Consider the following 14,576-nt stretch of genomic DNA (forward strand, 5'->3'; position numbering starts at 1 on the left):
GAAATGCACGGCCCGCCACTGATATATATATATATTAGTGTGTCAATAAATGTGCTCTTTTCATCTTTTCAAAGATAAGTGCTTAGAAAAAACGGCAGCGTTTCACTGCATCTGATTGTGCTGAAGGGTCCGTCTCCTTTAACCTTCACGTTTTCTGGATTTGCCGTCAGACCGCATCAGGCAAAGTTTTAACCCCCCCGGGTGGATATTTTGTTCATCCGTTTCTTCTTCCTGTCTCTCTAACTGGAGGAATCCACAACCTCACAACAGATATTTTTTTTCTTTTTTTAGATACAAACAAAGCTCGTCGCAGTCCACAACAAGTGTGCAACTAAAGCAGGAGAAAGTGTTGGTGTTGTCATGGGGGAAAATTGAGTTTGACGAGAGCCATGCTGAGCGCAGCACATAGAATCTGGCAGAGATATCGCAGTGACACTGCAGGAGTTGCCAGGAGCAATATGCTATGATTAGGTTAGTACTAGCTGGCTATTGAATATTATATGTCCCTACAGGAGGACCACCATGTTTCCTGAACGTTGGGTTGTGGTGAACATCTCTGTGGTTAATTGCTATTCCGTGCAGGAGGCAGCGAGCACCGGGCCACTATAGGACCTCATTTGTTTGACTCTTAAGGGTTGGTGGGGGTGGATCTGTCTCGCCTTGACACATCCGTATGGACAGCTCGACTTCTTATCCCTGTCGAGATTTTTTAATTTTTCATCGGCCACTGTCTGCCAGACCACGGTGACGGATCTCTCTCCACAGCATAAAATAGGTTTCCTTCCTCTGCTCAGACAAAAAGATCACCCAGAAGAAAAATGGAAAAAACAGAGTCATTACAAAGTCATTATTTCCCGTCTATATGTGAGACTGCACAGATAACCACGACACAGGCTGCAAGTGCAATTTAACTTCCACGGGACATCCATCACTCGGAGTCAGCAGGGGTTGTCACTGCCATGGCAACAAAGAAGCATCATTTATGAAGACTCCCACATGCAGACGCCGCTGCAGACTCCGTATTAGTGAAATGTGGCGTGGAAATCATTATCGAAACATCTTTTTCATTAGAGTTTCAGCCCCACACATTTATTTATTTAATTTTTTTTACTTCTACTTCTGCACTTTCACCTCCACTGCCATTAATAAAACACATTTGCAATGCAGATAAAAAGGGAAAAAAGCTGATTCATTTTTTGTATTTTTGGAATAAAGGGAATAGAAGAGGATTTTGCTCCCATAAATCCATGCACCAAACTGTCTGATTTCATTTATCCCTCTGGCTGTGGAACACTGAGCAGCAGTCAGATGTGATTGTTGCGTATATGTGCGTGAGTGACTTACACGCACAGGCAGGCAGGCAGGCGAAGCGGGCTGGTGAAAATGGAGCAAATCCAAACACAACAATCCAACCATCCATTTTCATCAAGCATAATCCACTGATTATCCACTCTGTGGAGTAAACGGCTCTGATCGATTGTACGGACACAAAGGGGGGCAGGAGAAAATTGGCGTTTGAGAAGGATTGATATGTGAAATCATAAGGAAACATGGAGGAAAGTGTCAGACAGGTGATGGAGATGTAAACCTTTCAGCAACAAATCCAAACCTACTGGATTACGTCAGGCTTATCAACAATTCTTCTTTTCCTGAAAGATTTGAATGCCATCTGCACCAATGCAACAAATGTCTCTTCCAATTCTACAGTCTTTGAACCTCAGCTGACCCATCTAAGGTCAGCAATGAGCCATGACTGACAAATATTCCCCAGTTTAGATCAACAACACAGACTGAAAAATTAATCGGCTCCACTGACAAACACTGACACCAACCTGTAGCCACCAGGAGCAGTGTGGGGATCAGTGTCTTGCCCATTCATGGAGAGACAAAGTGGGAACTGAACTGCTCTACCTCAGCACTACAACTTCCCACATGAGAATCTGAATTTTCAAGCATTATTTGCCTTTTGCTCTGAAGCTGCATGTGCAGGTATTCTTGTTTCTTAGCTAGGTGGCCGGATGGCTCATTTTGCTGCGTGTTGGATTGGCACAGGAGGCACAGTGAGTTAAATCCAGAGTTGATCCGTCATACTAATGCCTAACTATGTAGAGACGACGGAGCCTGAGTCTGGGTCTCCCTGTGCTAGTCCCCAGCCCGGACAAAATAGTGTCAGGAAGCGCATCCGGAAAAAAAACTATCTCTAAATCAGTAATAGTTGGTTTGCTGTGAAGTTTTTTGATGACTGTTTTCAGGATCTACGTACAGACTGGACCTATTGCTATGACAAAATGGATTGAGTCAGGTGCAGTTCACCAAACCACCCTGTTTGCTTTTCAACAACTGATTTGTTTATCCTACTTTTTCGTTCACAAAGACAAAAGCTTCAGCATTTTTAACTAAAAGCTTCAGCAATTTTAGCTATTAGCTTCAGTATTTTTAGCTATTAGCTTCAGCAATTTTAGCTAATAGCTTCAGCATTTTTAGCTATTAGCTTCAGCAATTTTAGCTAATTGCTTCAGCATTTTTAGCTAATAGCTTCAGTATTTTTAGCTATTAGCTTCAGCAATTTTAGCTAATAGCTTCAGTATTTTTAGCTATTAGCTTCAGTATTTTTAGCTATTAGCTTCAGCAATTTTAGCTAATAGCTTCAGTATTTTTAGCTATTAGCTTCAGCATTTTTAGCTATTAGCTTCAGCAATTTTAGCTAATAGCTTTAGCATTTTTAGCTAATAGCTTCAGTATTTTTTGCTATTAGCTTCAGCAATTTTAGCTAATAGCTTCAGCATTTTCAGCTAATAGCTTCAGTATTTTTAGCTATTAGCTTCAGTATTTTTAGCTATTAGCTTCAGCATTTTTAGCTATTAGCTTCAGCATTTTTAGCTAATAGCTTAAGCAATTTTAACTAATAGCTTCAGCAATTTTAACTAATAGCTTCAGTATTTTTAGCTATTAGCTTCAGTATTTTTAGCTATTAGCTCCAGCATTTTTAGCTATTAGCTTCAGCATTTTTAGCTAATAGCTTCAGCAATTTTAACTAATAGCTTAAGCAATTTTAACTAATAGCTTCAGCAATTTTAACTAATAGCTTCAGTATTTTTAGCTATTAGTTTCAGCCTGTTTAGCTATTAGCCTTAGCATTTTTAACTAAAAGTTTCAGCACTTTTAGCTAATAGCTCCAGCCTTTTTTGGATAATAGCTTCAGCCTTTTTAGCTATTAGCCATAGCATTTTCAGCGGTCAGATTCAGCATCTTTAGTGTCTAGATTCAGCTCACAGCATTCACACTTACATTATAGCTGGTAATGTTATGGATCTAGTTTAACTTGGAAGATCCATAATAAATGTCTATGAAAAAGAGTCTGTTACAACTATCTGCTTATTTTCATGTGTGCTAAAAATTTGTGGAAGCTTAATCTTTCTACGAACATTTTTGCATGTAAAACTCCTGTGTATTGAATGCGTGGCTCATAGCTCAACCAGGCTAAGATTTGGTAGTGGGGTATGGATAGCGTCCCTTTTTCTGTTCGAAATATGATCATGGAGCAAAAACTAATAGTCGTGCTTTCTGCCTGGTCGGAATTATATGACACCAAGTTTTTTATATATCAGAATAGAGCTGTGAAAGAAAAGGCAAAATTCACAAGATTTGCACCACTTTGACATTTTGCACCAAGCCTCTTCCAACTGTAGGTGGCGGGCATGCACTTTAGCAAACAGTAGAAAATAGAGAAAGAGAAGCCCCTCCCTGTTTGTCTAGTGTGAACACTACACGCATTCGAGAACCTGCATTTGGGACGTCTCATACCCAGTCTTAACAAAGCTTAAAACATTAGCTAATGTTGGATGATGGCGAGATTCACCCGAGATCAGGGAAAGGCAACTTCAGGCCTCGAGGGCCGCAGTGTCTGTATGATTTCCAGATATCCAAGCCCTACTCATGACTGATCACCTGGTTCAGGTGTGTCCAGCCAATTAGAACATGCCAGAGCAGAGTATTTTAAAAAGCATGCAGGAATGTCATGTGTTTGGGAGGAGCTATAACTAAGACAGTGAAATAATTTGAAAAGACGTCAATTCTTGCTGTTTGTCAGCCCACATGTCAGTAAGAAATAGTCTATGTACTCCTTTGAAAAGTTAAAATATTCAGTAGCAAAATATAAAAGGTCCTACAGGCATTCATCACACTTGTTGACCTCAAAGAATAGCTGTGAGCCTGGATAGACGCGCAGCAAACATAGAGATTGTCAAAATTATCAGTGTGCTGCTTTGTAAGTAAAATGTAATTTAGCTCCTTTTCTTGTGGTTTCCACCATTTCCATTCACGTGTTCTCTCTGCATGATTAATGATGTGCGATGACTGAGTGTCAAATTGTTGGATTTTAAAACAAGTTCATTCTGGGACACGGAGAACGACCCTGAACGCAGCTCATTTGGTGAACTCTGCTCATTAATAAAGGATGTCTTATTAGAAGGCGATGTTTCTTCTCCGTGTGATATTAATTTAATCCAGATGGATGTCTTCGAAAGCATTTTTTTTTTCTTTTTTTGCACCGTTGCTGTTCTGTCATCACAGAGATAAATCGCTGGCTTCAGTAAAAAGAAAGCAGGGAATAAGAACTGTGACAGAGTGGGAACACTCTAAAGGGGAATGCCGGTCTTATAGCCCCCTTCGACTGAGCTCCGGTCAGAGAGTAGGGCACAGAGAGTCCAGTTTCCAGCGAACTTTTTAATTCCAAGAGTTGAATGGATACATGTGCGTTTGTGGCGTGTGGTCTACATAGAAACAAATACAGAATAATAGTGTTATAATACACAGAGAAGTAAATAATTTAATCATTAACAATATCTACCTGGGATATTTAAATAAGATTTAACCAATAAACCATAAACAAACAGAAAGTAAGGGATGCAAATGGTTAAACAAGCCTTTGTTATTAAACCAAACAGATTTAGCAGTCTCTGGCTCCCTCTAGAGGGCAAGAATGAAAACCATATTATTACGCGGATGCACGTGAACAGCGCATGAACAGAATCCGTCTATTAAACACGGAGCGCATGTCGGGGAAAGCGGTAAAAATCCGACAACACAATCATGGAAAATAAATTAACGGACTTCAAGTACACTTAAATAAATATGCTTAAATGGAAACTTAAAGCAGGAAAGCATACGATGTTCTAATAAAAGTCTATTAACACAACATCATCAATTAACGGTGAAAAGATATACTCCGCAGCATGAAAACAGAAATGAGCAAAGAAAATATGCTGAATCAAGGAATGATTAGGTAATTTTAACTAAATATCTGAAAATATATACATCAAGACTTACTTTGGCTTATTAACGCACACGGCAGCAGCAACATAAGTGGGGGTGCAGTCTCAAAACAGAAACTTACTCAAAAGGAAATTACGTCAATAAGCGTCTTTCAAAATAAAATACCTAATAAATATCAGAGACTTTCCTACAAGAACAGAAAAAAAGCTCAAATGAGGTTTCAAATCTCCTTTTAAGCTTTGAGTAATAACAACGTGATGTTGCAATCAGCCTGTCAGAGCGGCGGCGGCAGAAAAATAAATCTTGTGCGAGAAAATGGACATTGATTATGCCACAGTGTGGATGCCATTGTGCTTTTAGTTCTCAATTGTCAACTGCAAATCAAATTGTCTTGCAGAAATTCCTGCGATTTCTCTTTTGCAGACATAAGGAGGCGCGGCATTTCAGTTCCTCTGTTCCACTCCAATTAGAGTTGGAGTAAGTGCTGCTGCTGCTGTACAGCTTGTGAGGCTCAGCATCAGTTCCTGAGCTCCCTCACATGAGTGACTTTTGTTTTTTTCCTTCAGCCTGTGTACATTAGGAGCAACAGTTTCCATTCAGCGCAGCGCTTTGTCATGTGCGAAGTCCTAAAAGCAAACATCTATCATGTTTTTTTTCTGAGAACGAGGAGACGGATGGAGGGTTTTTAGTTTAAATGTTCCTGTGGGAGCGGCGGCGGAGTGCTGCTGCTGCCCAGAGGGTGCTCCAGGCAGTCTGACAGCAAGACGCACAAACACACACATTCCAGTACCATAAAAAAAAAAAATAAAAAAAAACAGTTTCTCCTTAACATAGACGTTCTCAAATGCCAATCACCCTCCTTTCTGCTTTCGGCTTCCCTGGTGAAAATCGATGGCTGCAGAAACTAGACAGAGGGGAAAAAAATAAAGAAATCAATGCAGACTTATTAACTCGGCACTGATTCCTTTACTGCTCATACAAATATTTAGGTTTTGTGCACAAACATGCTTGTGTCTGATGGGTTCTGGCTGGTACCTGCTGTGCACGACTTCACCTGCATGTCTATGAACCGGTGTGTGTTTTCCAATCCCACAAAGTCCATGTGTTAGATGGGTTAGAGCCTTGGCCTCATTCTATTTGTGGACAAAGGGGTTGCTCTAAGACAAATGATTTAGCACCTGTCAGTCAGGGCAGAAGGACGTGACTCGGGAAGAAAAATGATTGAGAGGGGAAAAAAAAGGGAAGCTGAAAAGTTTGTCCGAAAGAAAATTTACAAATTAGCTTTGGGTCAGGAGAGAGCTCAAGTGCCTGTGAGCAATTTTCCTGGGGAAATGACAGCTCCAATTTCGCCAGAGTTGCTTGCCTAACAGCAGCTCGCGGGGAACCATGGCTGGCCTCTGGGCCCCCGTGAGCCAACCTGCCCTCATCACAGGAGTTACCATAACAACAGATGAGGTCGACCTGCACCGCCGCAGCGCAGGGACATGAACTTTGTTTTTCCGCCTCCAGCACTTGGGCTATTTGCTACTCCGGCACACAAACATCCACCCGCCGCGGAAAACAATAACGGAAACACGCGGAACATTTTGTGCGGCGTGAATGCCTTCGCCTGGTCACGCTGCGATCGCTCAGCAGAGGAGGATTTATTCGGTCCGTGTAAACGAGGCGTTAAGAACAAAACAGACTTGTGTCATTTGAGTGATAAGAACTGTTCGCAAGGAATTTGATGCAGTGTCGAAAAGGCCAATTTTCTTCATTCAAGAGCAAGGATTTCTACAGCCACTATTGAGCCTTCCATCATAAACAATTTATACATTTTCACACAGTCGATAGAGATGTATTCATGTTCTCTGAAAATAGCAGATCCCTGGATGAAAATGTCAACAGTGCCAAGAGCGGCTTAACTAACAAGCATCTGATTGTGGGGATTACACGTGTTCCACAGAGGATTAGTCAGTCTCAAATGAGCAAATTGACCTCTCACTGGCAAAACCTCACATTGACATGACAAACGGGTCCAAGGGAAGATGTATCTGTCACTTCAGGAAAGAGCGCTGTATTGTTAAAACCCACTCCGACATCAGTCTGATTTAATGGTGCTTTTAGTATGATGATGTGGCGTTTTTCTGATGAGGGAGTACATATATTAAGAAAATTAGGCTTAAAAACGACATTTCTGAGTACCGTTTTATTAGGACTATGAGTTGCTCTCAAGTTTAATGTTACTTACACACTGGGCACGTGTGGCACGTTCAAGATTATGCTGAGTATGGGTTTTTGTATGTGCTTTTGGCATGTGATGTTCACACACATTCTCACTCCCAACTCGTCATATATGGACGTATGGTTTCGGGCCCCCTCAGCACCATTTTTTGGCATTTTTGGTGTCCCCAACTCGTCATTTTTTGACATGAGGGTCCTCAACCCTTAGGACGCAGTACCGGATGCTGTACCAGACCTGGAACCGGTACCAGGTTAGGGTACAAGTCCGATTCACATCCCGAGGGTCGGAGACCCCTGATTAGGGTATGCATTTTTGCCCTGTCTGTGGACCAGTACCAAGCGGCACTCGGAAGGGTACCGGCGGTACGCAGTACAGGACACGGTAACAGACGCTGTAACGGACACAGTATTGGACGTGGAACTGATACCAGGTTAGGATACCGCTACCGGTCCATGTTCCAAAGGTCGGTGACCTCTGATTAGCGTATGCATTTCTTCCCTGTCTGTGGTCCTGTACCAAGCGGCCCTCGGAAGGGTTCTGGTTAGACTGTTACCCTTCTGAGTGCTGCAAAGCAGACGCAGTATGGAACGCTACGCAGGACCGGACGCTGTACCAGACACGGTAATGGACGTGGAACCGGTACTAAGTTAGGGTTCCGGTGTTGGTCCATGGTCTGAGGGTTAGGGACTTCTGTTTTTAGCTTATTACATTTTTGTCTTTTATGTTTTTATCTTATTATGTTTTTGTCTTTCACATTTTTGGCTTTCCAAATTTTTGTCTTTTATGGTTTTAGCTCATGAAGTTTTTGTCTTTTATCTTTTTAGCTTATTAAGTTATTGTCCTTTATTTTTTTTTAGCTTATTAAGTTTTGGTCTTTTATGTTTTTAACATATTAAGTTTTGGTCTTGAACAGAACCGGTGATGGACAGAATTTCTAGGCGCAGCCAGGGGCCGGAGGGGGTCTGGTTTGGGGACCACAGGATTTCCTCTCTGCTCTTTGCAGATGATGTTGTTCTGTTGGCTCCATCGAACCGGGACCTCCAGCATGCATTGGAGCGGTTTGCAGCCGAGTGTGAAGCGGCTGGGATGAGGGTCAGCACCGCTAAATCTGAGGCCATGGTTCTCGACCGGAGAAAGGTAGTTTGTCCTCTCTCGGTGGGTGGAGTGCTCCTGCCTCAGGTGGAGGAGTTTAAATATCTTGGGGTCTTGTTCACGAGTGATGGAAGATCGGAGCGTGAGATTGACAGGCGGATTGGAGCTGCGTCCGCTATTATGCGGTCGCTGTACCGGTCCGTTGTGGTGAAAAGAGAGCTGAGCCAGAAAGCAAAGCTCTCAATTTACCGGTCGATCTTCGTTCCAGTACTCACCTATGGTCATGAGCTTTGGGTCGTGACCGAAAGAACGAGATCCCGACTACAAGCGGCTGAAATGAGTTTTCTCCGGAGGGTGGCTGGGCGCTCCCTTAGAGATAGGGTGAGAAGCTCGGTCACCCGCAGAGAGCTCGGAGTAGAGCCGCTTCTCCTCCGCATCGAGAGAAGCCAGTTGAGGTGGCTCGGGCATCTGGTCCGGATGCCTCCTGGACGCCTCCCTGGTGAGGTGTTCCGGGCATGTCCCACTGGGCGGAGGCCCCGGGGAAGACCCAGGACACGCTGGAGAGACTATGTTTCTAGGCTTGCCTGGGAACGCCTCGGGGTCCCCCCAGAGGAGCTGGAGGAAGTGGCCGGGGAGAGGGAAGTCTGGGCATCTTTGCTTAGACTGCTGCCCCCGCGACCCGGTCCCGGATGAAGCGGAGGAAGATGGATGGATGGATGGAAGTTTTGGTCTTATAAATATTTTTTTAGCTTAATACGTTTTGTCTTTAATCTTTTTAGCTTATTAAGTTTTGGTCATTCATGTTTTTAGATTATTAAGTTTTTGTCTTTTAGGTTTTTACCTGGTGGGTTTTTGTCTTTTAATTTGTGAAGCACTTTGTGACGTGTATCTGAAAAAGGTGCTATTTAAATAGAGCGTACTTACTGAGTTACTTACTAATTTAAAGACCACTAGGAACGACTTTAAATTAGATCAAAAGATGATCGAGGGGGACTTTAAACAATCATTGTCGGCATCTTTGATGAAAAACATTTTATGAGTCGAGTCACGTTCAAAAGCATTTTTGTTGAACAAAAATCAGGTTATCCAGAACAAGTGGAGAAATGTTTTCTCCTCATCTGACAGGGCAGCATTTGCACCGATGCTAGGCTGATATCCACCCGACAAGTGTGCTTTCCGTTCTGTGTGTGTATTCTTAGCCGAAGGCAGCCGTGACACTCCCACTCTGCCTCCTTTTCCGACATGTTTCTAGCAAGTCAAAGCTATTTAGAAGTCATCTCACTGTGAAAAGTAACAAAAGCTCAATGACAGACCAAGGCCCTATTCGAAATTCAATTTTTGTGCTTTCTGTCGCGAACAATAGAAACCAATGATTTCCCTCCATGCTTGTTTGTCGAGCCCAAGCAAGGGCGCCGGATGCTTCTGTTAATAAGCAGCTTTATATTTTTTCTTTTTTTATTACAGACACCCATAGAAAAGCTTATGTAGGTCATGAAGCGTTAATCCAAATGGCTATTTGAATCAAAGACACTGTAAAATAATATCTCGATCATTCAGTCTGGCTGCATCGAGTCTCTGAAATGAAGACCTGATTGCTTTGAATCTATGGGTTTGTATTAAAACATCACAAACAACTCGATATTAGTCCACCTCACACTAAATATTTAAGCTGCTTTGGGCCTTTTTATCTCTTGGTTTTAATGAAACATGCCCACCTTTGAGTAAATAATGAAGACGATGATAAGAACATTCAGATCCTGCTGGAACTTCATCTGCTGGGCGATCCAACAAACTCCAAAAGTTCACATGGGAGATAAGCCTAATAGGATAAGGAGACGGGGCCCGAGCATGCATGAATGTTTTATGAAGTTGTGAGACTTTAGATCGGATCAGTGCGATTTCTCCATTTTGAAAGTAACTTTAAAGGCAGGTGGGTGCAGTAAATCTAGCCGGTGTGGCTTTTCGACATGTAGAATATCTCCAGCAGAGCTGTATCTTTATGCCGCTGTGAACGCGCCGGACTGTGTGCGGATGTTTTGATGTAAGCAGTCAAGCAAAACAATATAATCCTTTCCTGGCAGTGCAGGAGAAGCAGGAAAAAAGCAAGGTGCATGCTTGAATTGCTCAGTGATGAGTGTATATCAAAGGGAGATGTTGCCGTCAGGTGCAAAATGGGGCCAACTTTTACAGTTTTGATCAAATCATTAGTGCAGGCTACTACTTGAGGTGTGTTCTTTGAAGAAGCAGAGGTGGTTTCTGGGGGTTTAAAAAAAAAGAAAGAAAATTGGAACCTCCATTTTTCCCGATGCGCATTTGCATGAGTGTACGACAGAGATGGATCGACAAGGAAGGCGCAGGAGTTGGTGCATGCAGGAGGAAGCTAGACAGGAGACGGTCCTTGAGACAAGCTGCACATCTTTTATCGCTACTCCTATTAATTAAAGCCCACAACAGAAACGGCTTCAATTCCACTCAATAAACACAGATGAAGAGATAAGCTTATGCTGCTTTGCTTGTTTGTGTCATCCCTGCTGTCTGCCTGTTCAGTATTATGTCGGGGGGGGTGACGATCCATCTCATCATTTGTAGTTGACGATACGCTTCATAGTCAATATTGGTTCATTTTTCATGATCAGATTCAATCCGATTCACTAAAATCGATCTAGGAAATCTTAAGCCAAAAGTTCAACCAGTGTGACTCAGAGATAAATACATGAGTACTGCACAGATTTTAGTAAAAGTGATCTACTGTACCTCGATCCAAATGGTATTTCCCAATATCCATATAATCAATTAAAAAAAAAAAGATTTTGAACTGAATTTATAATAGTGTGAATCAATGTGATGTATAGCTCCACTGATTCAGTGGAGGACTAGCACACGGGACAATTGAGGTTTATTTCCCAGAAGGCACCATGAGCTGATCCTTAGGGACTACTACTACTACTACTACTACTACTGCCTAACTATGGACTTACAAGATAACAGTGCTGGGTGGATTGATCCAAAATATTGATAGTATCGATCTCAAGTTGGTCTTGGATTGATACCAGCTCCTAGATATCGATATTTCCACTCTATTTAAATTCTGAGTTGTTTTTACTTTTCGCCTGTTTTTATTGTCCTATTTAAAGGCTAAGAAGTTACAATTTATTCATATTTCCACCAGATTTTTATTATTATTATTTTTTTAATCGTTAAACATTTTGATTTATTTTTGTATCATAGTTACTTGTTTTTTGTTTTGTTTTGTTGACTGTTTTGTAGTGCTTACCAAGTCTCCAATTCCAAAATTGAGTGCACTTGAAAACTCCCAGAAGTCTTTGCGCAAAACTAGCGTTGATCGTGCTCACTATGTTAGAGAATATAGACCATAATGGATTGCAGTCGAACAATTTTTGCAAAAAAAATGTTTTAATTGTATAATAATCATGAACATTTTCATTACAGTGGAGTCAAATACATGTTCGTATTGATTAGATTTTCCCTCTGTGAAATTGGTGACGTTATATCCGCCATTTACAAAAATAAACCCAAAAGTATAGTGAGCATGGTGTCTAAATTTCTTTTAAAATTATCCACTTGATGATCCCGCAATTGTATAGTTTTTTAGTAGTTGGGGATAAGGGTGAGAATTCAGACATAATCTCAGTGCCTGTCCCCAGCCCGGACAAAATACAGGATGGTGTCTGGAAAGTCATCCGGCGTAAACATGTTTGTCAAACTAAATGTGTGAAGGAGTAGTTGCAGTTATTGGTGCAAAATGTCTTTGATTGGATTAGATCATAGCCGATTATTATAAATATTTACATATGCAACACTTTTGAGTGCAGTGTTTACATGACACATTTTTATTCTAATCAGATTTATTCTGATTACTTGTGTCCATGAAAACACATCTATTGACTGCTTCACTGTGGCATCAACATATTTGACTAACTTGCTTCAGACAGATCAGTCTGGTTGAGTCGTAGAAATTATTCCTCGATTAATCGTTTCACCACTTATATGTAGCTACTGTTAACCTCCTTTTTTTCTTTTCTCTCTTAGGTTGTGTGTCAAACGCTGCTGAACTGCCATGGGCCTCTTGCGGTTACCTACGCTCGTCCTGATTATCTCAGCCTTCATCCCACGGCGGTCCCTGAGCTGTCCCTCCGGATGTCGCTGCTACAGCCTCACAGTGGAGTGTGGGTCGCTCGGGATCAAAGAGGTCCCACACGGCATCCCTTCCATCACCGAGGTCAGTCAGCCAATCTGCAGCAGCTTGAGGCTCCGACTGTCAACGATTTGTCCTCCAATGCACCGGCGGTTTTCGGTCGACTTCCCTTTTGATCCGTTCGCGTTACCCTGAAACGATTGCTATTAATCAATTCGCTGTGACCCCCTTTTGATGTAAACCAAAGGGAGGGGCTGCTCTTTTGGCCGAGTAATTATTCATTGTTCCTCAGAAAATGAGCGTGACACACCCCTTGATCATCTGTTGTGAAGATGTTTAACAACGCACTGTTTTTTTTTTCCACCCCGCTCGGGTCAAGGCTCTCCAACATTACTGCAGCTCATGAATATTAATACAAAAGAGAGTCTAGTGTAAATTGTTCCATTAACCTCAATCAGTAGGTCTATCTCGTCGATCATCCTTTACCTCAGCCCACAGAGGTGGCACTTTTGGAATTAGGGAGGCAGCCGAGCATTGACGACCAAACCTTCACTGTGCTTTTTACAGAGCTTTAATCAGTAGTCCCTCCATTCATTTCTTTAGAGAACCATAGAATAAACTTGGTACTAAAATACATTAACATTAACACTAATACAGTTCAGAATAGTACACTTTTTTTTTGCAATATCTAGGTTTCAATAATGACCTTAAATCCTTGTTCTAAACAAGACCTTAAAGCAGGGAGTCAAACTCATTCTGGTTCAGGGGCCACATTTAACCCGTGGGCTGGACCAATAACGTAATAGCAAAATAACCTATGGTCAACTTGTTATCTGTCGCTTTGTTTTTTCGCAGTAGGAAATAATCCACCCAGTAGCCTTATCACTTATTATTATTATCAGTATTAGAGCTATTATTATTATTATCTTTTTGACAACAACATTTTGGTAATTTTGTCGTCAAACACCTGATAATTTTTATAGCAGCTTAACAACAGTGAGGCTGGCAGGAACCTATCTGCATCTTACCCAGACGTGGTGCCCGCTTGGAAAGAAATCCTCTTTATTTCTTGGTCTCTTGTTATGCCAATATTTCTTTTTCTTTGCTTTCCCTAGTGGCAGAATTGTGTATTGCGGCCATTTTCTTTTAATTAAACCACAACTCTTCACAGGAATGGGCCAGAAACCTGTTCCCCACCCCCAACATCCCTACATTTCTTTCTCTTCTTGACCGGGCCAGATTAAACAATTTGTTGGGCTGTTTGTTTGTCACCCCTGCCTTTAAGACTCAGATGAAAATCATATTTTTGGTGTTTTTAACATCTTCTTTGTGGCATTTTTCTCAAGTTGGAGACCATATATAAGAAGATTAAGCTTAAAATTGCTTGTCTGAGAATATTTTTGTTTTACTCAAATCATTGTGAATCAGAAGTAGACAAAAAATGTTGTTTGAAAAAGCTTATAGCTGATTGTAGACACTATAATTGGTGCGCCACAAAAATACATCCACTTGTATGTCTTTGTTTTCTTTGTTTGAGCTAGTATTACAAGCTCAAAGCTGGATAGCTCTAATATTGTTTGCCATTTTGGTTACACTCCTAATGTTAGGTTTGGGTTGTGAGAGGCTGTAAGCTAGCAAGAGAGCATGTATTCCAGAACCAGCCCGTAGTATAGGCAACATAGGCAAATGCTAAGGGTGCTGCCATAGACTGTAAAAATTAATGGACAAAGCAAGCACTGAGGTTCCCCATTGGAAATGCATTACTTCCTCTCCTCGCGAAAGTAGGCCGCCGCTTTCACCGTCAATTCCTGAAATGGATACCGCCATTTG

General features: G+C 41.7%; 1 protein-coding gene and 1 long non-coding RNA gene across 4 annotated transcripts in view; one reads left to right on the forward strand and one right to left on the reverse strand.

The window, feature by feature from the left end:
* Positions 1 to 14,576, forward strand: part of lrrc24 (leucine rich repeat containing 24) — a 48,776-nt gene that overhangs the window by 25,120 nt on the left and 9,080 nt on the right. For 2 of the 3 annotated variants that reach the window (XM_024274379.2, XM_024274377.2), the window contains exon 2: positions 12,641 to 12,830. In XM_024274379.2, the coding sequence (XP_024130147.1) occupies positions 12,669 to 12,830 (162 nt within the window). In that variant the 5' untranslated portion in view covers positions 12,641 to 12,668. Of the gene's footprint in view, positions 1 to 12,271; positions 12,276 to 12,640; positions 12,831 to 14,576 lie in introns of all 3 variants that reach the window. The other variant, XM_024274380.1, reaches the window with a different exon arrangement.
* Positions 4,540 to 6,963, reverse strand: LOC118599942. Its single transcript, XR_004949477.1, has 2 exons — positions 5,329 to 6,963; positions 4,540 to 4,772 (listed from the first exon to the last, which is right to left on the reverse strand). It is a non-coding gene; the product is annotated as an uncharacterized LOC118599942 (long non-coding RNA).

Source organism: Oryzias melastigma, linkage group LG17, assembly GCF_002922805.2.
Source record: "Oryzias melastigma strain HK-1 linkage group LG17, ASM292280v2, whole genome shotgun sequence".
Classification (NCBI taxonomy): Eukaryota; Metazoa; Chordata; class Actinopteri; order Beloniformes; family Adrianichthyidae; genus Oryzias; species Oryzias melastigma.